The sequence below is a fragment of the Poecile atricapillus genome, chromosome 18 (genome assembly GCF_030490865.1).
Source record: "Poecile atricapillus isolate bPoeAtr1 chromosome 18, bPoeAtr1.hap1, whole genome shotgun sequence".
NCBI classification, from domain to species: domain Eukaryota; kingdom Metazoa; phylum Chordata; class Aves; order Passeriformes; family Paridae; genus Poecile; species Poecile atricapillus.
In genome coordinates this window covers 6,534,254-6,561,677 of record NC_081266.1, presented here as the reverse complement: position 1 = coordinate 6,561,677, position 27,424 = coordinate 6,534,254, and the positions used below count along the sequence as shown (strand labels likewise).

The 27,424-nt window shown below is 46.0% G+C and overlaps 1 protein-coding gene across 13 annotated transcripts in view; it reads left to right on the top strand.

Moving 5' to 3' along the window:
* The window catches only part of WNK1 (WNK lysine deficient protein kinase 1), a 96,394-nt gene extending 72,185 nt beyond the window's left edge, over nt 1-24,209 (top strand). For 4 of the 13 annotated variants that reach the window (XM_058853008.1, XM_058853006.1, XM_058853000.1 and 1 more), the window contains 15 exons: nt 568-741; nt 1,515-1,566; nt 1,729-1,869; nt 2,257-3,683; nt 6,371-6,454; nt 9,397-9,483; nt 10,140-10,209; nt 11,712-11,782; nt 13,178-13,908; nt 14,782-14,984; nt 16,001-16,195; nt 17,394-17,486; nt 19,697-19,738; nt 22,637-22,824; nt 23,074-24,209. In XM_058853008.1, the coding sequence (XP_058708991.1) occupies nt 568-741; nt 1,515-1,566; nt 1,729-1,869; nt 2,257-3,683; nt 6,371-6,454; nt 9,397-9,483; nt 10,140-10,209; nt 11,712-11,782; nt 13,178-13,908; nt 14,782-14,984; nt 16,001-16,195; nt 17,394-17,486; nt 19,697-19,738; nt 22,637-22,824; nt 23,074-23,388 (3,873 nt within the window). In that variant the 3' untranslated portion in view covers nt 23,389-24,209. The remainder of the gene's footprint in view (nt 1-567; nt 742-1,514; nt 1,567-1,728; nt 1,870-2,256; nt 3,684-6,370; nt 6,455-9,396; nt 9,484-10,139; nt 10,210-11,711; nt 11,783-13,177; nt 13,909-14,781; nt 14,985-16,000; nt 16,196-17,393; nt 17,487-19,696; nt 19,739-22,636; nt 22,825-23,073) is intronic. The other 9 variants (XM_058853004.1, XM_058853002.1, XM_058853005.1 and 6 more) reach the window with 7 other exon arrangements.
* The last annotated feature ends 3,215 nt before the right edge of the window (nt 24,210-27,424 follow it).

The window sequence follows — 27,424 nt, the reverse complement described above, 5'->3', positions numbered from 1 at the left end:
TGAAGCAATACAATGTGTTGGAACTAGATAGGCTGAGCCATCTTCCCCTCCCTGTATTTGGGAACAAAATTCATACTGGCTTTCATGTAACACAACCAGACATTAAATCAGTGATGTGCAACCTGCATAGAGGAGAAGTTGTACATGCCATGGGAAGAGAGAAGCACAGAAGACATCTTGCAATACAGAATTTTCAATTTCTTTTATATTAGAATTCTCTTTAAATGTATCTTTTAATGCACATTGCATTGATTAGACAGGAGGAATTGCAGTAAGATAAGGCTGCTAATTTTAAATTTCCCTGTGCTAAGCAGAGATTGAGGTGACAGTCTGATGAAGAAGTGAGATTTAATGTTGTTCCACAGCAAAGATTAAACCAGGGCACACACTTCTGTGCTGGAAATAATTGGAGAAACAGTTGTTTTTCTCTAAGGTGTCATCACTTCATCTTGTTCAGAAGAGCAGCAAAGGGAAGACAAACATTAGCACCAAGAGTAAGTTGTAGTTATTCAATACATTGTTTTGAAATTGTTTGTGGAAAAGGAATGTTGCTTTGTTCTTTTACAGGTGCAGAATGAGTTTATTTTAGCAACAGAGCGAGACTCATTTGTAGAACAGGTACGAGAGATTATTGAGAAAGCAGATGAAATGCTCAGTGAGGACGCAAGCGTGGAGCCAGAGGGGGATCAGGCCTTGGAGAGCATGCGCACAAAAGATGACGGCTTCTTCCCGGGGTCACAGGTATGTGAAGGACACACTGCCTCAGCTGTTGCTGTATTCCATTTTGGGTGGTATGGTTGTGTGAGTAGAGCTAGCTAGAAACAGAAACTTCCTGTCATGAGAGATAGGAAAGGACAATAATTAAAAGACAAAAAGAGAAAGCTTCATATCAGAGTGAGTGCCTAAGATGAAGTTAGAAAGCTAAATAACAGACCTCTTACTTTTTGGTGTGTTTGAAGACTTCCGAAGCCGCTGAATCTCCTAACAGTCCACTAAACAGACAGTCTTAAATGCTGATGCTTCTTGGATTTGAGATTATTGTGAGGTAGGAGAGTAAAACCCCAACCCTGTGCTGCTCACTAAACACTGAGAGTCTGCTCTCAGGCCCTGCACCCAGTGAAGTACTGAGAGACTGGATAGCTTGCTTAGGAAACACAGGTTTTGAAACTGTTTGCTGGGTGCTGAAAGTGGTGGCATTTCCTGAATCTCTGTCTTAATTACACCCAGAACTAGTTTGGAACATCCATTTATCTGTAGGATGTTTAAAGTAATCAGTTGGATTTCCAAAAGAATTTTTAGATCAGTTTGTTACATTGACACTCACTAAGCTGAGAGTCTCTAAAAACACTGTAGCTGACATTTATCTGGGCAGAATTCCTCTAGTTTGGTGATGGTGCTTGGGTCCCAGGTTCTGCTTCCCTTAAATGCCCACATTTCAGTAGGTTAGCATTTTAAGAACTATCTTGTGGGTTTCTGTTTCAGAATAGAAGTTTAAATTTTATCTTACTTTACAGAAATTAGAGTTCAAACAGCCAGATCCTACATCTTCCATGCCACAAAGAATAGGTAAGTCTTTTGTGATTTTTTTTCAACAGTTACCTTTTTCTGTTTCAGCGGATGGGTGCAGCCAAGTTTTTATTTTGTATGATGGAGTGCACATTCCATATTGCAGGTTGTGTATTTAGTTACAACCCTGTGTCACTAAACATGCACCTTCTTTCTGTTTAGGGGTTCCCTCTAGCTCCTTTACCCAGGTTGTTCATTCTGCGGGAAGACGCTTCATTGTCAGCCCCGTCCCCGAGAGCCGGTTGAAAGAACAGGGCTTTTTCACATCTGCTGTTGTTGGAGGAAGCGAAACTTCAGATATGGGTGAGTTGTCCAAACTCTTACAAGCTGATGCCTAAGGACATGTTCATTAAAACTCTGAAGCCAGGTAACTAAACTGTTCTGAAGACCTCTCAAAGTATGTGGGGAAGTAGGGGACTGCCCGTGCTGGTAAGAGGTGACCATAATTTGTGTCATACCACGTAGGATTCTTGGAGGAAAACTGCTGGTGATCTGTCTGCAGGACTCTGAAACCTTAATTCTCTGCTTTAATATAAGCCCAGATTTGTGTGTTTTGTTGTTTTGGTGTGGGTTTTTGGTTTGGTTTGGTTTTTTTTAATGTTAAGAAGTAAATGTGGTCTTAGTCTAGCCATAGACAATAATACGGTAATGAACTGTTTCAGGTGGACTGATAATTTTCTTTTCTTCCAGTTGCAGCATCTCCTGTACATGGTCCTGGAATGAATCTCTCCCACTCAGCATCATCACTGAGCTTGCAGCAAGCTTTCTCTGAGATGGGGCACGCTCAGATGACAGAAGGACCTAGCACAGCTCCTCCAGTGTTCAATCAAACAATCCCACCGTTTCCACCTGCACTTTCTACCATGGCGGGCAGCGCTGCAACTCCTGCATCCGTGGCTACTTCTTCAGTATCCGTTTCCTCCAGCACTGGTGTTTCTCTGCCAGGACCTGTTACTTTGCCTTCAGAAAATGCAGCTGTTGGAGCTGCACCAAGCACAAGCGTGCCAAGCTCTATTTCTCCACCTCCAGCCTCACAGTCCGCACAGCAATCGACTGGCGTCGCTTCCAGCGTCAGCGCCTCTGCTTCTTTCTCCTTATCTGCCACGTCCCAGCCTGCCCAAGCGGTGGCTGCAGACATTGTCCCCAGCATCAGCACACCATCATCCTCAGCACTGCCACCTTCCCAGCTTCCTGGTGCCACTGCCCTCGGTGCTGCCGCACCGGCTGTGACGTCTCAGTCCGCCCCTCAGATTGTGAGCAGTATGGCAGCACCACAGGCGTCTGTTGCCCTGTCTCTGGCTCAGAACGTGGCTTTGCAGCTTCCCCAGCTCAGCAGCAGCGGCTCTGTGTCCAGTCTGGCAGAAACAACAGTCGTAAGCGCCCCGCAGTCGCTACCTGAGACCGGGCACTCTCTGGATAAATCTCATCCCTGCAATGCAGCTGGCTTATCTCTGCCAATCTCGGCACCTTTATCATCCTCCGTAGCATCAAGCATATGTGGGTCAGTCTCTCAGCCGCTGATCCATCCCTTGCTTGTTCCATCAGGAATTACATCAACACCTGTCCTACCCCAGATTTCAGGTGCAACACCCATGTTGCCCCAGGTTCCCTTGCCTGGTGTCTTGCCACAACCAGTCACTAACTTGCCTGCAGTGCAGCAGACTTTGATCCACAGCCAGCCTCAACCAGCTCCATTGCCCAACCAGCCTCACGTTCACTGTCTGGAGGCTGATGCTGATGCTCAGTCTAAAGCCCCTGGTATTGATGATATCAAGACCCTGGAAGAAAAGCTGCGCTCTCTGTTCAGCGAGCACGGGAACGTGGGCACGGTGCACCCGTCGGTGTCCCTGGAGACCTCGCTGCTGATGGAGACCACTGTTGTTCCTGGCATCCCAACCACTGCAGTTGCACCAAGCAAACCCCTGACATCCATTAGCACTTGTATACCTCCGAGCAGTTTGCCTCTTGGACCAACTGGCTTGCCAGTGCTGACTCCAGTTGCCACTCCTGGGCAGGTGATCACCCCTGCCAGCTACATCTCGGCCTCGAGCAGCATCGCCACGGCCGCGGTGAAAGCGGGGACCTCTCCTTCCAAGGCCCCTCTCAGCAGGGTACCGGTAAGAACAGCTCTGGTGGGAATCTGCCTTCTTGGGCAGGATGCTTTTTGTAAAGCAAAAGAGTTATTCAGGAAGAAGTTTCTTCATTTAATGTAGTGTTGAAAGGTTTGTGCTCTGCTTGTTTTTATGTGTCCCAAGAGGTGTTCTGTTTTGTCCCTGATGTGCAAAAAAAGATCCAGTTCTGTTTTATGCTTCTGAGAGATGTCTCTTATGTCACTGTTGATTTTTCTTCTCCTTAAACTACAAAGGGTGAAGCAACTGTGGCTTGCTTTTGCTGTTTGTTTGGGTTTTTTTCTTGATACTGATTTTTTTTTCCAAATAGAATTCGGATGTTTTGCTTTAAATAGCTTTTTATCTTGTACACGAGCACTAGACCGAGATGGTTGGTTGCATATTTCACAAAGTGGTGGATTTGAGGTAGCGTAGTTTTGTTTCCCGTCATGAGCCTGTTCCTTGCAGTCAATGGTGAACCTGACTGAAAGGTTTTTTTTTTTTGAAAAAAGTTCTCTGCTACTAATTTGATACATGGATGCTGTTTTCCTTTCAAATGTAACATTTATGAGAGCAGAATTTTGAGAAATTTAAGAGATACCTGAAAACAAACTTTTTTTTTGTTTGTTTGGTTTTTTGATTTTGTTTTTTCTTTTGTTTACTCACTCATGCTCTTCAAGCAAAGCACTCTTTCACAAAGAAATAATGACTCACAGTAACAACTTGAGAGGTGCTCTGGATGTTGTTACCTGCTCACCAACCAGATATATCAATATGTGAAATTTTCTCTTAAATGTCTGCCTGTGTGGGGACACAGAATTTTTCAGTACTTTAAACTATTTTGGTAGTCCTTTCCTTAAATGAAAAGGTAGCCCTTAAATGGAAATAAATTGAAGAAATTTTCAGGTATTTAACAGACCAAAAACTATAATACTCACTTCTTTTTGTTTCTGTGATGTTTTTTTGTGCTCATCAACACTTTGTGTTGGTTGTCCTTAGCCAGCCTTGCTGTCAGCCAGTTTGAGGCCATTCAGATTGAGCCAGCGCCCCCAGTGTCTCCATTCATTGTTTTCCCATGTACTCCTTGTCGGCAAAGACAGTAGAAAATCTCTGCTATGGAACAGTGGGAATACATGCCAAAAAACTTAAGGAAATCCAGACACCAAGGCATCCATTAATACCTCAATGAAATTGAAAATTAGAAAAGAAATATTAGAAAAAAAATGGGAACTGGTATTTGCTCAGGAACAGCTGGAGCAGTTAGAAAATTGCTAATTGCAAACCTTTAATTACAAAGACACGAGTTTAAGTGTAATGAATGTTACAGAGTTTTTGATTGTCAGTTGTAGAAATCCTACCTCCTCTCTGAAGTTTTCATTTTAAAATTAGTTTGTTTTTTTACAAAGCTGAATTTTAGCTTCACTTTGTGTTGTTGCTGAGCATTAAGGAGCTTATTGCTTTAGACTTCTGGGGTTTGCTAGACTCTGTGTATTTATTCTGTTTATGGCCAGACTGTTAACCTAGACAGTTAAATGTGTTTCAGCTTGTCTTACAAATGTATTTAAAGTGTTTTTTGCCTCTTATTTATAAACTAAATGGTGAAGTTAGCACTTAAAATTCATCATGCTTCAGAACAGGTAACGTCCTCACACGTGTTCCTGCTGCACAAAGAAGCTGAGCTAATGCACCTAGGCCTGGCTCCTGCTGGAGTGTTTTGGGAGGATAGATAACTCTGGGAGTGCACCTCCTGCAATTGGCAGCATTAGTTTGAGCTGTGGCAGCACACTGCAGGCCTGCAGTGCTTCTGGAGCACTCTGGGCTGTCCCCCTGTGCTGCAGAGCAGGCACAGCCAGCTGGCCAGCACAGGAACTCACCAGGCTGTGTGCTCAGGCTCCATGGCCACTGTCAGACCTCCACATGACAGCTGGGAATAAGAATTGCAAATTGTCTAAAGTGTTGCTTAATTCCTACAACTTCCCACTTCCCTAACAATGGAAATGACTAACTGGAATGTGCTGTCTGACCTGGTGAGGAGGCTTTGATGCCCCCTTCTAACCTTTCCAGTCTCTCTAACCTCCTCCACATAACCTGGATGACTTCCCCCTACCCAGCTGCATGGCCTAATCACCTTCTGTGGGTCATCAACACCCTTCAGGCTCAAAAAGAAGTGATGGATCAAAAGATTGGTGTAAGAGCTCTACAAATCCGTTTCTCAACAAGTGGAGACATCCTCAGGGACTCACAGTTCCTGTTCTTAAGTCATGGTGCTTGGAACAAGTTGCTGGAAGCATGCAGCTCGCAGTTCTAATGGACAGTTAGCATAGATCTGTGGTAAGGAGACTGAGTACATTCTTGCACCATTTTAGAAATTAAGCTTCTTGGGAGAATTATTTTAGCATTTCTTCCAGACTTGGAAATAATGTCCCCAAGATACTTTGTTGCTGGATACTACAGCTTGTTTAAACTGGAAATTGTTCCAAGGATAATCTGGATTATAAAACAAAAACACAGCAAACTTCCCCCAGTTTGGTTGCAAAAGTCCCTAATGACTCTATGCTAACTGTCCAGGAGGGAATTCTCTAGGAAAAAGAACCAGTTAATGCTTCTGTTGTGTGACATGACTGACTGTAGCTTGGTATCTGATCCTCTGTTGTTCCATGTCTGATGGACGCGCGTTTCCTCTTCGTTATCCGTAGGTGCTCCCAATAGGTTCTGACCTTCCGGCTGGCACTCCATCCAGTGAGCAGCTGCCACCCTTTCCAGGACCTTCACTAACTCAGGTGCTACACAACTTGGCAGATTTGATCTGCTTCTTTTCCCTTCAGAGAGCATGTTTCAATTAAACTCTCCACTGCATGTCATTAATGTTCTCGGTTTTCTTTCCTTTTGACTGAGTAACCCCTTTTGTGTAAGTGCAGCTGCAGCCCGAGTGCCTTCAGCACTGGCTGGGAGCCACCTGGTCTGGGGAAGGCATCCCTGCCCATGGCAGGGCCTTGGAACTGGATCACCTTGAAGGTCCCTTCCAACCCAAACCATTCTGTGCTTCTGTGCAGCTTTCCCTTTGGGGTGCTGTACCCAGTGCCTAATCAGGCTTAGGGGTTTTAGTGTGTTAATCTGAATTTGAAATATTTTTTTAAAAAAAATATATATAATGCAGCGGAGTGTGTGCATAAAACTTGAACCTGTTTTCTCCTTGAAAATTAAACAGTAGCAAAATAATACAAAAAACTATATATTGCTGTGAAATGTTTATGAAAATGTAAAATTGCCTCTGTGAATTCATCATGAAGATTTGGGGTTTGGTTGTTTCTTTTGATGATTGCCTTTTTGTTTGGTTGTTTGTTCTTTTTGTTTGTTTTTTTGTTTCATATTGTTTTTTTTGTGATTATTGCTACATTCTGATTTCACTAGGCTTTAAGATTTGCAGAAGGTATTTGAAGTTCCTTATCATAAACATGACTTGAAATGCAGCAGTGGCTTCCCCTGCTTGGCTTCTGTCCTTGGACACAGCAGTTAGCTGGGATATTTTGTGTGTGAATGGAGGTGCCAGGCAATAGAACAAGAGGCAATGAGCAGACACTGATGCTCAGAAGTTCCACCTGAACATGAGGAAGAACTTCTTTCCTGTGCAGTGACCGTGCACTGGAACAGAATGTGCAGAGAGGGTGTGAAATCTCCCTTTGGGGAGATATTCCAGAACCATCTGGAGGCAATGCTGTGTCCCGTGTGCTCTGGGGTAGCCCTGCTCGGGCAGATGTCCCACTGTGGTTCCCTCCAGCCTGACCCAGTCTGTGATTCTGTGTGGCTTGTACAGCTAAGGCAGATGACATGTGAATTTGGAAGAAGGCTTATTCAAATTAAGTATTTTCCAAAAGTAGCTCATTTTTACATCTTGATCTTCGAGCCATAAGCCATATTCCTGCCCTGTGAATAGCAAGGAAATGGGTATCTTCTTTCTCCAGACTGGGCAAGAAAAAAACACTTGTTTTTCCCCCACCTCCAGAGGCAAAAGCTGGTTTATCTTTTAGTCAGTTCTTTCTGAATTATGGTTTTACTGAAGAGAAGAATGACAACAATTTGGTGATACCTGCATTCTTCCCATGGGCAGGTATCAGATGGATTAGGAGACAGCTGGGTAAAAATCAGTCATGTGGAGTTCATTTTCATTGCTGGAAGCTCAGTGTATTTATTAGCAGTATTTTCCCCTTAGCTCCAAAGCAGTTGTAGCCACTCCTGTGACTCAGGCCATGGTACCACTGCAAAAAGCTGCTTCCTGTTTGTCATGGGTATTTCTGGCAGCATCTGTGGCATGGAAGAGTCACAAATAGAGATCCCTTGCTTCTTGTCCTTTCCAAGCAACTTACCCAATTTCACTTCTCATTTGAACTCTGAAGGATTGTCTAGGAGTGAGACAAAATTGGAGCAGACCAACTGGATCAAATCTAATTGACTGTTGAGAGCATTTGCTGCTATCACATAATAGTATCTGGAAAATTACTGGCCTGCCTTAAAGTAGACAGGCGTGCCTTCCGTGCTGCTTCTGTCACCAGTAGGTGATTACACAACTTTTCCCCTTCCCTTAGCAGCAGCCTCGTAATTTGCAGAGTACACGTCATCTCAAGACCAGTTTTGAACAGTCTGTTCCATAATCTTAAATGCCTGTTCTATTTATTCCTTAATTGCTTTTTAAAGTGTATTTAGATTAATCTCTCAAGCTTCATTCTGGTCCCCTTGTTCCGCAGGGAAATCTTTATTTCCTGATCATTCTGATAGCTCTTTGTTTTCTTGAAGCAAATATCTTCTTGTGAACATAAGTGATAAGAATTATTTAGTATTTCAGGTGATATGTCCCCTTTATTTTACAGTGTTAGATTAAATTACCTCACTAGTTTCTAAGCAGTTGAATTTCTGAATGGAGTCATAGAAGTCTACATCTGCTTTTTTTTGTATAATGGAATTGATACAGGCTTTATTGTTCTTAGGGGTTTTAGTGTTGCTTTGAAATCCACAGGTCAGGAAGAATGTTATCCTGGCAACCTGTTGAAAGCATCTTTATGCTATTGTGTCCCTCTAACTTCCAGTGGAAATTAGTATTTTTGTGTTATCATGATCTCTGCTTCAGTTTTAAAAAGAGATACAGCTTTTTTTTTAAATGTGAAAGACTTGTAAAGATTAATAATGCTAAAGATTGGATGAAAATTTCTGTTCTGTAGGGTCAGAATTGTGACTTAATGGTATCTGACAATGCATTCTTCTTTCAACATATCTTAAGAGCATGGTCCTAATTTAATCATTTTGAGACTGGTACTTTTTTTTATCTTAAAGATATTTTTAGGTAAAATTACCTTCTCTTCTTCTCCCCAGTCCAACTGACCATGTTAGCAAAGATCTTGGATTCTTACTGAAATATAAGTCATAAGCATACTTGAGAGGTTCTGCCCCTCTTGATTGGTTTTGAGTGGCCTTGCAGAGTTTTTTCTTTTTCTTTTCTTTTAAGTTCCAGTTAATTTTCCTGTTCTGTTGCTTTTAAACAAACATGTTGCATGTTTGTTTAAATCTTCCTGTACTATACATGTTAAGTCTAAATGTGTAGGAAGGAAGCTTGATAGAAATATGGAAGCTGTACTGAGTGCTTTAAATTTTGGTATTAAATATGTCTGTTTCTCAGCAATGCGTTGCTTTTTCCTGAGCTGGGACATGGTTTTACTCTTTTCTTTCTCAGTCCCAACAGCCACTGGAAGATCTGGATGCTCAGCTGAGAAGAACCCTTAGCCCAGAGACCGTCCCAGTGACATCTGCTCCTGCCTGTGTATGTTTGCAATGTTGGCAGTTCAGTAGTCTTGAAAAACCTCAGTGTTTTGTCCAAGTTGTGCTCTTAGGTCACTGCCTTTAATATCACTACACCAGCATTTAGACTTGTAAAAATAAAAATTCAGAGTCATCTTCCAGTTTGTGGGACTGAGTCAACCAAAATCGGGAAAGTTGGTATTATTGCAATAGATTATGTAATTTCCTGAGGCTGTTTTCTGGTATTAGTTGTTATTCCAGCTTTTCTGGTGATGTCACCAAAGTAGAAATGGAAGTGACTGTGGAATAAAGGGAAGGAGCACTAAACAAGCAATATGTCATATGTCAGTCTTAATTTGGGAGGGATGTTTCAAGTGTGGATCTGAAATTTTAAAAGCTCCTATTAAAGAGTTTGGATACTGAACAAAGATAAATGGTTGACTATCCAAGTGGCTATTTATGCATTATTTCTACACAGGCCAAGGGGGTGATCTGCTCACAGCCTCAGGGTTATAAAAAAGGCCTGCAAAATCTCTTTTTTTTGTCTTCTCATGGGTCATACTCAGTCCCTGTTGGAAGCAAAAAAACCCATGTAATATGCAGTACATCAGATTTGTTGGTATTCAATGAAACTGCTAATTATTTTAATTTCTTTTGTTTTCCTCCCTGAACCTGCAGTCTGTGCCCTCAGTAGCATCAACAACAGTTACTGGGCCGGTGTCCGCAGCGACGCAGTGTCTGAAGGATGGTAAGGCAGCCATGACTGCTTTAGGTGATTTCTCAGCATGAAATAGAAATCAAAATGGAACAGAGTAACCACTTGGAAGGTTATATATAGCCTTTTCTACCAAGTCACAGAGTGGCAGCTCCTTGAGGGGATCTTACTAGTTTAGAGTAGCCAGACTGAAATTTTCCCCTGTGGCCAGGAGGAGGGGGATGATAGATACATGTGTGTTGTAGTGACTCATTTAGGATTTAAAGCTGTCCAAAATGCTAAATTAAGACTCAGAGTCTCCACAGTGCTGCTAAGGTACAGCATCAGGACTTGAAGGAACTGTTTTCTGTCATGTGTTACATTCCTGGCAGCAGCAGCAGGACTCACTTTGTGTCATCACACTGTGTTCTACATGTAGGACACCTCTCCCTTACCTAAAGGGGTTTCACTTCTGTTTGAACACAGAAACCATGGTTAAATTACTAAAAATTAAAGAAAGGTAGTAAGAAACCCAGAGTTCCTTCTGTCTGCTTTAGATCAACTGGAGGTTAGCTGGATGATCACCAGTTAAAGTCTGGATGAGCAATGACTTTCAAATCTGTATGAATTGAGTTATTGGGGGGGAATCCAAACACTTGCAAAATAATCTGAGATTTTCCTGTCAGTATTCACCTAATTGTTTTAATTTTTGAAATCTTCTGTCCTTAAAAGAAGCTGTTAATACAGAGCTGATTTTTTTTCTTGAGCTGTCTAGTAAACCCTGTTTAACATGCATGTGCCTCTGAAGCTGAATAACTAACCTTCAGAAGCCAATTAAACCGTGAAGGAAAATAAAGGAATTACTCTCATTTTGGGATACTGGTGAATTATAATGTAGAATTCATTAGTCTGCTATAGAATGAGTTGGGTTTTGTCTTTTAAATTTAGAAGGTAAAGGTAAACAAACTGGGTAGTTGCTTAATAAACAGAGCAAGCTGTCCAATAGAACTGACATAAAAATAGAATGTTATTTCTCAGCTTTGTTACTTTATGCTGCCAGTGCACAGAGAAATAAAATTAGGAGCTGACACCTAAGAGTCCAGCTTGGAAAACTTCAGATAGACTGCTTTGAGAAAATATTGTTTATAAAATTTCTTCAGCTTGCCCCTTTTCTGTGAATAAATTGTCCCCAGTCCTTGTGAAATTTAGGTAGTCACTCTGGGTATTGAATCAAAATAAGCTTTTTCTTTCATAAATTTCAGTTCTTATTCTTTATTATTTGTCTTTTTCACATCCCTGTTCAAAATCAGTGTGCTTTTTTTACTGTTGCCTAAAAGTGTAGCAAATTTTGGCAAATGCACTGTGCAGGGAAGCTTTGTAGAAAAATGCTTCAACTTAACATTAATAATTAACAATATTAATATGGTGCTGTGAGTCCAGAAGCCTCTTTGGGGTTACCAGATAGTTGAATTTGAAGTACATATAAATAAAGAAACACAATAATTTGCTGCTCATTGTTGTCTTAATGGCATTCTCCTTTTCCTCCTTTGTGGCAGCAGGTGATGGGGAGAGCAGTGCTGTGGCTGCTGCAGCAGGAGGCAGCGTGCTGAAGATGGGCCGCTTTCAGGTAGGAGCTGCTCAGCTCACCTGGCTCCTGGCACAGCATCCTGGGGGGTTCCTGGTGGTGCACAGCATCCTGGGGGGTTCCTGCTGGTGCACAGCATCCTGGGGGGTTCCTGGTGGTGCACAGCATCCTGGGGGGTTCCTGCTGGTGCACAGCATCCTGGGGGGTTCCTGCTGGTGCACAGCATCCTGGGGGGTTCCTGGTGGTGCACAGCATCCTGGGGAGTTCCTGGTGGTGCACAGCATCCTGGGGGGTTCCTGGTGGTGCACAGCATCCTGGGGGGTTCCTGGTGGTGCCAGCTCCGTGTCCCTTGTGCAGGACCTGGCTGTCCACATGGAGCTTGTGGCAGCAGGTCTGCAGGTGCTGTTTGCATCCAGGCAGAGATTGCACAGTCTGTGCAGCTCTGGAGCTGTGAGCACAGGGTTTCATCATGGCTTGTGCTGGGATGTTCACTGTGTTACGTCCTGATGGTGAAGTGTAGGAATCCAGAAATGGAGAAACATTTCTCTGTTTGTCCTGTTCTCCAAAAAGGTATTAATCTTGTCTGTCGCTGACAGAAAGGCTTCCAAATATCCCTGGGTAAACCAGGAGTTATAAAAAAATTAAGTAGAAATTAGTATAATGTTTAATATATCATTGAAGTGAAAAATATAGATTTTAGAGTGTTTAATACATGGAGTAAAGATGGGGAAAAAGGGTGTGGTTCTTAGCTCTCCTTCTTCCTTCTTCTCCATGATTCTGCAGTTTATAAAAGCACAGAGTGATTGGTTGAAAGTTAGTTGCAGTTTTAGTTTCATAAGTAGATATAGAAAATTTATTTGTTAATATATAAGAACAATACACTTGTCTATTGTTAATTGGGTAAAAGTGGATATAAAGATGAAACAGCCACGTGGTTCGAGGCCATTTTGTGCCATCAGAGCCAAAGTGAGGCAGGTTATGGTGAACTGAACTTGTGCAGAAAGTCTGGAGAGAGCTGCCAAGTCTTTGATAACATCCTAATAAACAAGAGAAACAAGATCCTAATGAGCTTTAGAGTTTTCTTCCTGACCCAGAGAACTGAGATAAATGGAGCTCCCCTTGAGGGAGTGTCCTGAAGGAGCTCGGCTCAGAAGAGACCCAGAAATCCATTTCAAAAAGTGCAGCATAAAGCAGCAGAAAAGGTTTCAGTGAAGGAAGCCCCATGTGAGGCTGCTGTTTCTTGGAGTGAATCCTCCAGGTGACCCAGAGGTGCTGCTTTGGGTGGCAGTGTTCTGCCTGGAGGGAAGCAGCAGCTTTGTGGCATACCTAGGAAATGAGTTATTTTCCCCTCTCAGATGCATCTTACCATTAAGGGAAATAAAAGCATTGTGTTAAGGCAAAACTAAGGAAGTCTGCATGATGGTGTTTCTATTCTAGGTATCTGTGGCAGTGGATGATGTGCTAAAAGAGGGTGACAAGCCTGATGCTAAGCCAGTGCAATTTGAAACCACCTCCAGTGATTCTTCAAGCCTGTCTGGCAGCAGCCCGGAGAGCACGCTGGTGAAGCAGGCGGAGAGCCGGAAGAGCGGGGCTGTGGCTGCCAGCTCCCTGCCCGTGGTGGATGCCATGGTGGCTGCCAGCTCCCTGCCCGTGGTGGATGCCATGGTGGCTGCCAGCTCCCTGGATGTGGTGGATGGTGTTCCCGAGGCTGCTCCCGGGCTGCCGCTGCCGGGAGACGCCGCTCCGGCCACGCAGGTCGGGCGCTTCCAGGTGACCACGACGGCGGATCAGGTGGGACGCTTCTCCGTGTCCAAGGCTCGGGATGAGGTCAGCTGTGCCCAGAAAGAGCCAATGACTCTTCCTCTCTCTGTGGGCTTGGAACAAGTTGCTTCTTCGGCTGCAGCTCCGAAGAAAGAGTTGGAGTCGAGGCGGTCCCCACACATGAATGGTCCGTCCTCTGATCCGGAGGCCGCCTTTCTGAGCGGGATGGCGAAGGATTTGGATGATGGCTCAGGGAGCCCGGACTCTGTCCAGCACCTGGGATCGAAGATCAGCCTCCCCGTTCAGAGCCTTAGCAATTCCTTCAACTCTTCCTACATGAGCAGCGACAATGAGTCGGATATTGAAGATGAAGACTTGAAGTTGGAGCTGCGCCGGTTACGGGAGAAGTAAGGATTTTCCTTTGGGAGGTTGTGGATGGAGCAGATGGAACAGGGTGAACAGGAATGTCACCTGTACTTCCTTAGCCTTTGCTAAGTGTCAGGAGCCATGGTCAGCACTGATGTGGGAAGTGAGGTTCCTTAGTGGGAAAGCAGCATGCAGATATAACAAAAGAGGAATGCACGTGTTTGCTGGGCTGAGTTTTCTACCCTGTCACCTTGTTGTATGTGGATTGCACTATGGATGAGACTGTGGGTCTAAGGAAGGTTTGGTATAGCACTGGAGTTAGTGGGAAAATCAGAGTCTTGTTTGAAAATGACACACAAGTCTCTGCATTTCTAATATGCATTTCTGGCATTTCTAGCAGCTCTTTTCCTGAAGAGACCTTGTTGGCTCAGAAAAAGAATTTAGAAGTGAAGCAATGTGACCTTCTAATTTATTTACACTGAAAGTTTTTCAGTGTAAATGAATTAGTACCTTTTTTTTAGGGTAGCCAGCAGTTTTAAATCCTGCCTGTGCTCTGAAACAAATTGTAAGGCAAAACCAGTGTAGAAGTCTCCAAGGCCATATGTCTGAGAAAATGAGTAATCTAGCTATTCCTGTAGCATTTAAATGCTTTTTTTGTACTTCTGTTTATTCTGGTTTTGTGATTGCAACGTTGGGAACTTAGTTTTGGAATCCTAGCCAGGGCTAGAGCACACTGGGAAACAGCAAGTGTTCTGCCATGTGGTTATTTGTGGAAAAGATTAATTTCCTGCTTTCTTAAATATTGGAGAGTCTAGCCAAAGGTGCAGCTCAGGCTTGACTGGAGGGGAGGAATTGTTTGCATGTATGTGTATAGATAGAATTCATGTAAATCCCTGTGTTTTGTGCCTTGTTAGGCACCTTAAAGAGATCCAGGAGCTGCAGAGCCGCCAGAAGCAGGAGATTGAGTCCCTCTACGTGAAGCTGGGAAAGGCCCCACCTGCAGTCATTATTCCCCCAGCTGCGCCCCTGTCAGGGAGAAGGAGACGACCCACGAAAGGAAAAGGCAGCAAATCCAGTCGGAGCAGCTCCCAGGGACATAAAAGCCCTCAGCTATCAGGTAAGGCTGCCTCTTCAGTATTTTTAGCAGATAAAATGGACCAAGTGCCATCTCTCATTCTTAGATCTGTGTCTGTCTCTCTGTCTTTTCTTTTGAGGACAGTGTGCGTGTACCAATTCCTCCCTGGATTTCTTTTATCAATTTTGAAGTGACTTCGGCTGTTTGGTAGGCTTGCTTGGGACTTTTGCAGTCCACTGAAAGGTGCTGTGACACTGTTCTGTAAGAGCAGTTCTAAAGCTATTATTTGTATTTTTTAGATATTGGTCATTAGGCTCTGACTAGGAAGAAAAGTGTAAATTTTCAGTATGGCAGAAAACTTTTTTTTCAAAGATAAACTGTGTTTGTTCCCTCCTGAAACTGATTTTGGAGAATGGGTCTGGTCTCTTCAGTCATCTGCATAGATTTTTTTTTTTGGTCTAATTTAGTCCCACTTTAAGCATGATATTACTCGTGTCCTTATACTGCAGAAACTTACAGCTGATGGATGGTTAAAATAATGTCTTTTTTTAATGGAACTGAAGATTTGTTGTTCTTAAAAATTGAGAATCAGTTTCAATTGTCAAGGCTTCCTTTCTTACTGAGACCATTTTTCTAATGACCAGGACTCAGGAGCTAGTTCTGTTTACTGATTGAGTGACATGGGTGACAGATACTCTCTGGGTAATTGGAGATGTTGCTCTAATCCTGTAGCAGGAGCAAACAGTATTGGAGGGCCAGCAGAAATATTTGTTACTGCTTCTTGTGTGTTCACTTTGTTAATTCCATGTCATGCTGAGATTTCTGTATCCAGTCACCATGCTTTACTTCTGCTTTGCTGTGTGATAGTGGAGCTCTGTGAGCACATAAACCAGCACAAAGTTGTCTTAAAACTCAGGAATTTGCTGGTCTTACTGCTTTCTCAGAAACTGGAGCAGTTCTTCTCATGCTGCCTCCCCTTCTCTTGCCTGGACTGTCAGGCTTGATCAGGTTCAAAAATGTATGGAAACAAAAACTTTCTGCCTTCCTTTTTCCTCTAGGCAACCTGTCAGCTCAAAGTGCACCATCAGTCCTGCCCCCTCAGCAGACCCTTCATCCTCCTGGCAGTGTGCCAGAGACAGGGCAGAACCATTTGTTACAGCCCCTCAAACCTTCACCTTCCAGTGAAAATCTCTACTCTGCCTTCACCAGTGACGGTGCCCTCTCGGTACCGAGCCTCTCGGCGCCGGGCCAAGGTAAGACTCCAAATGCAATTAGTGTAATTAGCACTGGAAATGAATGATTGGCTTTGTGACACCTGATTTTTAATACCTGGTGCAAAGTCGCTTTGGGGTCCCCAGCTTATGCATGGAGGCTGATGAGGATGTTGCCTGCAACTGAATTTGTTGCAAATCACTGGGGTGTGAGGTGTTTGGAGGCCTGAAAGCCAAGGACAGCACAGAGAGTGCAGTGAGGTGGTGCCAGCAAAGTTCTGCTGACCTGGGAGCGGTGTTGGCTCAGAGGAAAAGAGCCAGATGAGGCTGGGGAGGTGGAAATCAGAAGGGAGATCAAGGAAGGGACAGGTTTGATGTTAACAGATAACTGAAATGGTTGGAAGTTTCCAAAGACTTGGAGTCTCAGTCCTTTTAGACTTCCTAAGTGGTTTGTTTCTGTCAATGGAGTTTTTAACAGTAAAAGGTAAAAAAGGGCTCATGTTCTTTAATTGTGAATTATCCTGGAAGGAAGAGTCAGTGTAGGAGGATGGAATGGTGGAAGTAGTAAATTGTTTGTGTTCTGAGGTTTCTCAAGTTGTGGGTTGCTTGTTATTAGTATGTTATCAAATAATTTCTCAGGCACAGCTCTGATTTATTCAGTAAGGAGGGCTTTTTGCTTGTCAACAGGGTGATGAGTCCTTTACTCACCTGGACTCAGCTGTTCTAGGTTTTTTCTCCTTGCACATCTTTTCGAAAAGCTTTGCCATAGACAGTTTGAATACATAAATTCTAACGTGTGGTTTTGCTGAAACTGGAGAAGTACATACAGAAAATGGAAACAGACTTTAAGGAAGAATTTTCTGAAGAGTTTTTTGTTTAATGAACTCTTTCAGGCATTTTGGAGTGACTTGAATCATCTCCCTGCATCCAGAGTTGTGCAGTACCATTTAATAATTAGGTACTTTTGCCAGGATTTGGCTTTCCTGTAGATTGCAGCTTCATAGTTGGGTTATGCTCTGGAGAGTGGCAGTGCAGGCTTGGCCCCGTGTCCGGCGGTGCTGGAGGGAGTCTCTTCACTCCGTATATCGTCTCTGTACTCCTTGGTCCGCACTCAGAGACTTTTTCTTGTGTGTCGTGATTGCATTTCACCCTTCCAACTTCAGGTTGCTAACATCTTGTAGTGGTGTTCTGTCTCTTCTCCTCTCCTTTCTCTGTTCTCCCCGTTCTTGTTTTCTCACAGGCTGTGCGAAGTTTAACTGTGCATCTGAGAGAGTGACCTTCAAGCCTGGTGGCAGGAGGACCCGATTTCTGAGTACGCCCTGCTTGGCTCTTTGTGTGTAACACCTTTACTCCTTCCTTGTCTGTTTTTTGTTTTGTCTTTTTGGGTTTTGTTTCTGCTGCTCGGATCTGTCTCATGCAGCCCATCCTCATCTGCCACCTTGTATTCATTCCCTCCCGTGCCATGGCTCGGCTCAGCTGCTCTTAGCACACCTTTAGAAGTTTGGGTTCTCGTGTTAGGTGTTCTCAGCTGTGGAGCTTGCTGTGACCAGCACTCGTTTTCCCCAAACCTTGGGAGGAAACTGAAGGCAGCTCAGTGGAATGGCACAAACTGGGGAGCCTTAGCAGGGCCTTAGCTGGGAATTCAGCGTATGTTAGAGGCTTGCAGGGGGGACCTTGGTGTGGAAGAGCCAGGGGGGTTTGTGTTGCAGGTTTTCCCTCAGCTGGCAGGAGCAGGGGGTGTTGCCCTCCCTGGCAGTGTGCTGGCAGCACCGGGTGGGTGTGAGTGTCCCCGAGCTCTCTGCTGGCACTGCAGAGCTCCGGTGCCACCTGTAGGCAGCTCCTGTTCATCAACTGGAGAGCCGAGTGTTAAATGGGTTTCAAATGGTTAGAGAATAATCCCAGGCAAACTCAAAGAACCTTCCCTACTAATGGGCTCAGGTTTAGGTTTTCCTGTGGAGATGCAGTAAATGTAAAACAAATAGCAGTAAAGGTGGGTAAATAGATGTTTTCAGACATCCTGTCAGCCCTCACAAGCTAGCTTGCAGCTCTTTTCAGAATCCTCTCATTTGCACTTACATTAGGCCAGACTTACAGGAGAGCCTCAAACTTCTGATGTGGCTGAAATAACAATATGCTTGAGCCAAGGCTGCTGGTGTGATGCTTTTTATCAGCAGTGCTGTAACATCTCCCATGCTGCTTCTGCAGGCTGGACCCTTTAAATGTGTGACATTTGTTTCCCACCCTCTGGAATGACTCGATCTGAGGAGGTTTGGAGAGCTGTCAGGAGCCCTCCTGTACCTCCTGTGCTCCTGGCAGTGCCACACATCTGCATCATCTGTCTTGCTGTGCTGAGCCAGAGCTGCATGTGGCCTTGTGCAGGGACAGCTGCAATGCACCCAGCCCCATCCTCTGAGAAAGGAGGGCAGGCACAGCAAGGGAAACTTCTTCCTGGCTGCTCAGTTCTGCACTAACTCTATCCCACTTCACTGCATTTGGGATTAAGCACTAAAATGATTTACTTCTTCAAATTTAGCAGCTTTAAATGTTTTTGCTGTTTATATTGATGGGCAGATGTGCACTGACATCTGCACCCTTGAGATTTAATGTTCCTTTCTTGGAAGAAGTTAAATTCTTACCAAAGCTAATTTAAAATTGTTAGTCTGGCCTGTCCCTTTTTTGGGGGAAGGGAATATGAAGAAGAGTCTGGTTTTGGAATTGACATTGAGCTGAATATATGAGAGTACAATTTACTTCCAAGGCTGCCTTGTCTTGCTGTAAATTTGCCATCATGTGGCTCTAGGAGTACTTTGGCACGTGAATCTCTTGCTAATTGAAACAGATTCCTCTTGAAAAGTGTGTTGCAGCTGTCCTGTGAAAGCAGGTAATGCTTGGCATGGCTCAGCTTGGCCTGGCACGTGGCTTGCTGCAGGCTGCTTGCTCCTGGAGCCTTGTCCTTGGAGTGCTGCTGCCCCTGGAGAGCGGCAGCTGCAGAAGATCCTGGGCTGGAATCGGCGGTGTTGAGGAAACAGCGCAGTGATTGATGCTTTTAACTGTGCAGCTGGAGAAACAGAGTGCTACAGCTTGGCAGGGAATGTCTGAACTGTTTTCACACGTCTGAGAAAAGAGGGTGACAAACAAAAAGCGCTTGACCTATCCAATAAATCTGTTGCTGGTTGAAATTTGATAGTTGTAAAATGCTTCCTACGTCCTGGCAGAAATGGAAGATGTACTTGCTTTTCTTCTTGTGGTAACAGCCACAGTTGTGACTGTGTGATAACAGTTGTGACCTCAGTATCTCCTGGCATTCTTCACAATGGTTGGGGAATTATGAAGAATAAATGTAGGAGGCTGGGCCTCTTCTCTTTGTGATGAAACTGTCAGATGAGTCCTCGAGTTTGTCTAGAATGTCCCAGTAGTGACTGTTAAAGCCCTGCTGTGCTGTGTCCTCTGTTTCTCACCGAGCTTTTTGTAATGTTTCCTGATACTAAACATTTCTCACTGTTTCTCTTATCTTTAACAAATTACTCTCTCTTTGTGCTTCAGGGAAGATGGTGAAAAAAGTCTGTCCTTGCAACCAGCTCTGTAGTAATTATCTTATTTCTGTTATCTCCGATTCCTGATTGTAAATCTATTCATCAGCTTTTCCTGGTCACCGAAGCCTTACGTCCCTGACTCTGTCTCCAGCACAGCATCTGTCTGTCTGTGTGATGCCCTCTGATGTGTGCTCTGTCCTTAGTCCATTGACGAGTCTGGTGCTGCTCCTGCAGCCGGGGTAGGCAGGCAGAGCCTCCCCTTCCCTGTGGAGCTCTGCTCTCGCTACCGCGAGCGACACCAGGGCCTGTTGCTCACTGTAATGTGCTGGAGTTGTACCCAGAGCAGCTGCTGGGTTTGGGATTTGATGGGGCTTGTCACCTCAGTGATGGATCCAATTGCAGACACTCCTGCAACGTTCTGAGAGCCAAAGAGTAAACCATCAGAGATCTCCAGTGTGTCTCCCAAAGAGAGAGATGTTCAGAAAAGCCTGTGTGTGCACATGCCATTTAAGACTGTTTTAAAGGTGTCATCTGACTGTGGTTTATGGGGGAAAAACTCCAAGGGCAGAATGAAGGCATTATAGGTAGTGGGCTGGAGAGAGAGAGCCTGTTTGACTTCAGATCCCTCATGTCAGAGCAGAACTGGGGACGGCTGCTGTGACCGAGCAGGAATGTGGGGGTTGTTTCCATGGAATGCTACAAGTTGAAGCACTTGCTTTCCAGCCTCCTCTGGATGGCAGTTTCTGCAGGCAGGGAGTGTGTCCCAGTTAAATGTGACATTCCTGACGAGTCAGTTTCAAATGGACATTTCGTGAGAGCTCAGCTCAGATGCTGTGGGCTGGTACAGCTGAGACCCGAGGTGGGAGCTCCTGGACAGAGTCACTTTGGGAGACAAAGCTCTGGCAGCCTTTGTCACCCTGAACCAGTCTAGTTCTTTGGAAAACTCTTAAACTTTCCTAAGTGATCTCTTCAGCTGAATGTGCTGTAGTTAATGCCTTGATGGACTCTCCCCCTTCCCTAGCCTGAGGAAGCTCTCCAGTGTAGGTGCAGGATCCAGAGTACTTAGTGATTAAAGTGGAAATGTGAAATAACACAAGTGGATGCTGGCCATCCTGAAGAGGACGAGAGCAAGTGTGTCAATTCCTGCATGAACCCTCATGGTGGAATGTGATTATTGCTGGTTTTGGCAGTGTTCCCCCTCCCCAAGTACCTCTTCCTTGCTTTTGCCTCATTTGTATTTATTCTCACCTTTCACATCATTGCTCTTATGAAACGCTTGTCTCCAGAGCCCTCTCCACGTGATGCATGCTTTAAGTTCTTGTTCCATCACAGCAGACTTTCCCTGCACCACCCAGAGTGTTCCTGCTCCTCCCCATCGGTGCTGCAGCCTCACTCCCTGCTCAGGGAGCCTCTCTCTTCCCTCTTGGTGTGTTCTGGCATGTGTGTGCCCCCACTAACAGCTCCTGTGGCCACCAGCCCGGGAGCCACGGCTGTGCTTGAGCTGGAACTGTGGGATGGATCCGTTCCTCCCCTCCTCAGCACTACTCGAGGCAGTAACACTTTATTTATTTGTCCTGCATAGTAAGTATGTCACCTTCCTAATCCACTCCTCAGTACGAAACATTCCTGCAGGGGTTTGGAACCAGTTCTTTCTTTGATACAGTGGTGGTGGAATGTGGCTGATGGCCAGGGAAAGTGGGACAGGTGAAGGAGCTGCCAGGCAAGAGCCAGCGACTCTGTCGTGTGGCCTTGGCAATGGAGACGTGATGTTCATTGCTGGCATTTCTGTGACCCACCTCTAAATGGCTTCCCGTCAGAAATGCCTGCCAGAAACTCAGCTTTTCATGGATTTCCCAGGTGCAGTGTCCTGAGGGAGCAAGTAGGAATGTTTGAGGAACTTCAGGAATAGGTGAGATGGTTGGATCTGCCCTTGTGGTTAACTGGCACCTCCAAGTCTGTAATGAGGATACTTTGCAGTACTGCTGGGAGTTTAGGATCCTAGGTAATCCATGCTTTCTTTGCTTCCTGCTGTGAGGTCTGCCTTTTAAAAGCCTAGACTGGAGTGCAGTTGCTTGTTTATGAGGCACAGGAAGGCTATCCAAAACAAAGCTTCTAGGTTGGTTCCCCCCAGAGCATAATGTTCAGCAAGCTTTCTAGCAGAACTGAAACCTGGCATTTATGTGAAGGGGTTTTGTGTTCTTGCAGTGAAAAGAGAAACTTGTCAGAGCTTGTCTGAGGAATACTCTGCCTTCTTGAAGCTGTATTACTAGTTTGCATCTCAAATGCTTCTTCTTCTGACTTAGGAAATCTGAACATAGTGGCAAAAATATGTTTTAGAGGCAAAAAGCAGAATTTAATGCAGTGCAGACCTTCCCTGCTGCTGGTGGCTGTTTGGGTGGATGAAGACAAGCCCCATCTGGTTGTCCTCAAGAACATGAGTATGGCAGCTATTGGAAACAACAGTTGCTGTTTCTGACTGGGGCTTCTTTGGTTTTTTAACTGGGTGAATTTTTCTCTTCGTTTCACAAAGTGGAGATAAATTGCTACAGAGCAGCTGGCGATGCTGATTTTACTGCTCCTTATTCAGCATCGTCCTCCAAGGTGGAACTGACTGATTAAAAGGTGTAGGTGAGAGAGCCTGTGCTGTCACTCAGTGCTGGAATCTAACATCCTTCTCCTTCTACAAAGGCCTGTGGGCTGCTACCACTCCCCTCTTAGGATGACCACTTGCAGCACTTCCTGCAGAGTAAAGCTCTCTGTGAAACACTCAGAATCTGAGCAAATGCCTGTAGGAGTCCTTGCAGTTCCCACTTCAGTGTGTCCTGGAACTGAAAGTCAGAATTAATCTGCATGGCATTTTAACTCCTGGTGTGCCATTTCCACAGTTCCTGAATGCGCTGGGCACAGCTGAGCGTGGAGCCAGGTGCTGATGGCTGTGTTTGTGTTTTAGGGACCAGCAGCACCAACACCGTGGGGGCTGCAGTGAACAGCCAGGCCCCCCAGCCCCAGCCCCCGGCCATGGCCTCGAGCCGCAAGGGCACCTTCACGGATGACCTGCACAAGCTGGTGGATAACTGGGCCCGGGACGCCATGAACCTCTCTGGCAAGAAAGTTGGCAAAGGGCACAGCAGCTACGAGGTGAGTGTGGCTCGGGAGGGCTTGTGGCGAGTGGCTGAGGGTGTCCTCCTGTCTCCCTGGGGTTCCAAACACAGCCAGAGCACGGCTGGGGCAGCAGCTCCAGAGCACTGTGGAGGATGTACTGCCTGCTCTGCAAGGGAGGGGCAAAACTAAAGGCCGAGGCACATCCTCTGCTGGGAGCACCCGGGGCGGAGCGTGCTTTTTAAAGCCACTCGCGTAACTTCTGTCGCTGGTTGGATTGCCTTTCAGGGCCCTGGAATGGCAAGAAAATTCTCAGCACCAGGTCAGCTCTGTATCTCTATGACATCTTCCCTGGGTGCTACGCCCATCCCTGCAGCATCAGCTACCTCTTTAGGTCCCTTCAGCAAGGCCATGTGTCCCCCGCAGCAGTACGGTTACCCAGCAGCGTCCTTCCCCCCGCCCTGGAGCGGCGCGGGGGGCTCGGCGCAGCCGCAGCTCGGCCAGTTCCAGCCCGTGGCTGCCGCCTCTTTGCAGAGCTTCAACATCAGCAATTTGCAAAAGTCCGTCAGCAACCCTCCAGGCTCCAACCTGCGGACCACTTAGCCGGGCCCGGAGCCCCTGCTGGCTGCGCCTGGGGACAGGACGTGGGGAGGGAGATGGGGCCCTGTATCACACCAGTGCTGCAATGAACTGCTGGCTTGCCAGACTGGGAATGAATTTCTCTTTTCCAACCATTGCTGTCGACTCTCTGTAGCGGGAGTTTCCCCACACGCTGGGAAGGGGGAGGAGGGTGATGAGCATCCTTGTGATGGGACGGTGCTTTTCACCGGGGGCTGCTCTCGTGTGGGGAGAGGCCGTGGGCTCGGTTCATACGGTCTTGCTGTAAAATGTTTCTGGTTGGAGGCTGAACCCACACGAGTGTGGAGGCAGAGCTGAACCCTAGCATGAGGCTTTGGCAGGCTTCTCGCCTCTTGCAGAGGAACCAAGATCAGGAGAAAGCTGTCCAAATCCCCCTCCTCTCCCTCTCCCCAGTCAATCGTATCTGGCTCTGAAACATGATGGGGCACACGAATGGACTTGCGGTGCAGCCCGTGCTTGATAGGTCATTACTGCTTTAAGTAAGATATTAACAGCTTTGACTGCAGCATTAGAGCATTGTTAAATTGTTAAAAAAAAATTTTAAAAGTTCCCTGCGGACATGTACTTACCATCAGTTTTGATGTGGAAACACTGTGATATATAAATGTTGTTGGACAACAGTAGTTTAAAAATGAGTGGAATATAGAGGGTTAAAAAAGTTAAAAAGAAAAAATGGGAAAAAAAGCTAGCTATATCCTTATACTTATTGGAGACACTTTAACTTTTTCCTTTGTATTTTCATTGTATTAGATAAATAAATGTGAATGTAAAATTGTATAAATTAATGTACTTGAATACTTGTCTGTTCTCCCAGTATGCTTGCTGGATATTTTAGTGCCTTGGACTTCTCTCGCTTCTGCAGTTTAGCATCGTCTTCCCAGCAGAGCCCAGGTGGGCAGAGGGCAAGGTGAGGGCAGGGTGTTTGTGCCCAGCGCCCGGGCCAGCCCCTGCTGGGAGCAGCAGCGGGCAGGGGAGGCACCGGGGCCGCGGCTCGGAGCAGTTCTGGGTGTGGGGAAACTTGTCCAGGCGGGCAGAGCTGAAGGTGTGGGGTGACAGGGGCCAGGTGGGCTGGGACAGAGGGGGGCAGGTGAAGCTACAACGAGACTGAAGCAATATTGGCTCTGGAGGCAGGAGGGCTGGGTCAGAAACGGAGAGAGGAGGGGGAGAACGTGTATCTTGGGCCCTACTTGAGATGCGGTTTGACTCCACCTGCGAAGTGGTGAAGATGTTTGGTCAGGATGTGACTCGAGGGAGAGGTGCCATTGCTCGTTGGCATGGGCTGGTCTGCTGGGATTGCTTTTCTTACCTTTTCTTTTGGTAAAATTCATTTAAGCCAGGAACAGACTGTCCTGGTGCAACGTCCATTGCCGGCAATGGATGTACTTGAAACAGCCGGCATCAAGAAGTTTCCTCTCTCTTACTTGGAGGATTTACAATTTTGTTCACTCTTAACAAATTTCAAGCTGGTACCAGGACTGTCACTGTCTGTCACTTGTCACCTCTTAGTACCTGTACTGTATCTTCTGCTTTGGTCATTCTTCCCTTTTTGTATTTAAGAAATACTGGTTTCCTCTTCAAAGTCAAAATAGTTCCAGCCAGTATTTTTGCAGTGCTGCAGAAAGCTGTGAGGGTGAGGGTGCAGCTTCCAGGGGCTTGGGAGCAGCTCCCGGTGTCCTGGAGGCCGGTGTGTCACAGGGATGTCACTTGTCCACGGTGGCTTTAATTTCAGAGCGCTGTTCCCTGCTGGGGCCTCCCTAGGGAGCTTCTGTGCCTGCAGATGTTCTCAGGCTTCCATTTCCACACAGCAACCTGTGAGATCCTTTCTCTTCTGTCCCTTGTTCTGTGGCAGCAGGGCAGGCCCAGCCTGGAGAGGAGCAGCTCCAGGCCAGGGTGGTTCTGGGGGACAGGAGAGGCTGTGGGGGACAGGAGAGGATCTGGAGGGAGAGGAGAGGCTCCAGAGGCACAGGAGGGGCCCTGGAGGGACAGGAGAGGCTCCAGAGGCACAGGAGAGGCTCTGGAGGCACAGGAGAGGCTCTGGAGGGAGAGGAGAGGCTCTGGAGGCACAGGAGAGGCTCTGGAGGGAGAGGAGAGGCTCTGGAGGCACAGGAGAGGCTCTGGAGGCACAGGAGATGCTCCAGAGGGACAAGAGAGGCTCCAGGGCACAGGAGAGGCTCTGGAGGGACAGGAGATGCTCCAGAGGGACAGGAGAGGCTCCGGAGGGACAGGAGATGCTCCAGAGGGACAGGAGAGGCTCCGGAGGGACAGGAGAGGCTCCAGGGCACAGGAGAGGCTCTGGAGGGACAGGAGAGGCTCCAGGGCACAGGAGAGGCTCCAGGGCACAGGAGAGCAGCAGTGCCAGGGCTGAGGCCAGGTGGGTGGGAGCCCCTGTGTGAAGGGGGATGGATGCAGGGGAGGCTCCTGAGCAGGGACAGAGCTGAGGCAGTAATGAGACGAGGGCAATGGTCATGGCAGGGGAACTGGGCAGCTGGATGCAGCACGTGGTTATTTAAATTTGATCTGATGAGTTTGAAGCCGTTTTTTCACTTAATGTTATGCAAGAACTGGTTTTATTTACCATTGATTTTTGTTTTCTCCCTCCCTCTCCTCCTGTGGATGAATAACTGAAGTCTAGAGGAATAAACTAATGCTACTGAACTGTTAAATTATTTTGTTTAATATTACACTTTGAGTATCTTTTTCCACATAAAATCTGTTTCTGAATTACAAGCGTTTTCTTTACATTATTTAACAATGTACACTGTAAAAAATAAAAATAAAAAAAATAAAATTAATTGAAACTTTGGGCTTCCCTGGCCGTAGTTAGTTGTGTTTTGCACCGAACCCTTCTCTCATGACCTTTGTAGAATATTGAATGAAGCCATTCAGATAAACCAAACACTTTTTGGTTGAGCTGTGGAACAGCAGGTCCCAGCCCCTCTGTCCTCATCCTGCAGTGATGTCACTGGTACCCAGTTTACCCCTTTGTCACAGGAAATGCAAGAAACCAAATTTAATGAGAACTTTAACTGCTCAAAACAGCCTTTGGCTGCAGAGAAATTCCTGAATGGATTTGAGAAGGGGGAGGCCTCAGGGAGGAGAAGGGCTCCGCTGGGAGCTGCCGAGTGCCTGAGCTGGGGCAGCAGAGCTGGAGGGAGGCTCCTGTGCTTGCTCCTGTCCCGGCTCTCCTGTGCTCCCCTGCCCGGGATGTGCCACCTCAGAGCCAGGGATTCACTCCTTGGAGTGAAACTTCCAGCATCATTCTCAACTGCAGACTGCAGGAGTTTGGTATTTCTAAACACCAATTGCTGCTGCATTTCTTTCCATTTTAAGAACAGCTTCTGTTCTGAGTCATGCTGCGCAAGCCTCGAAGGGAATAAAAAAGCTCCCAGTGTAAGTTTTCCTGCCCTTTTCAAAGGGCCCAATCCCGAGAGGCTCCTTGCATGACTGTCAGAGGAGGCACAGCTGTATCTGCTCTGTTCCCAGAGCAGAGGAAGCCGAGGCCGTTACATTTTTGTTTCAGACTTTTGAATTTTTTTCACTGTAGAGGTTTGGAGCGGCTCTGGATTCAGTAACTGGGAAGGTCTCCCTTGCTGGCAGGTACGTGGTGTCAGCCATGACTCAAACATGTGGAATGTGCCTCTTCCCCGGCTCTTCTGAAGGCAGCCCCGAATTGGCCAGAAACAAGTCCGGTGAAATGTGGAGCTGTTTTCTAGATCTAATCTAGTCCCGTTAATTAGGGCTTGTCCTGCCTTTCCATGCTGAAGTCAATCCCTGTTCTTTGTTCTGTCCAGGAGGTAAGTGGATAGTAAAGGATATTTTAAGGGAAAAGGACTCTTAAGGGATGAAGGCAGAATAGGAGGAAGAGGAATAAATGCTGAATATTCCAAATGTCTTTAGAGTTAGAGCAGGGAGGCAAACCGTGAGAGTAAAGTCCCGTTTGAAGCCTGAAACTGATTTCAGGGTTGGACTAATCCCAGAGTTTGTGTAAATTTTCCTGGTT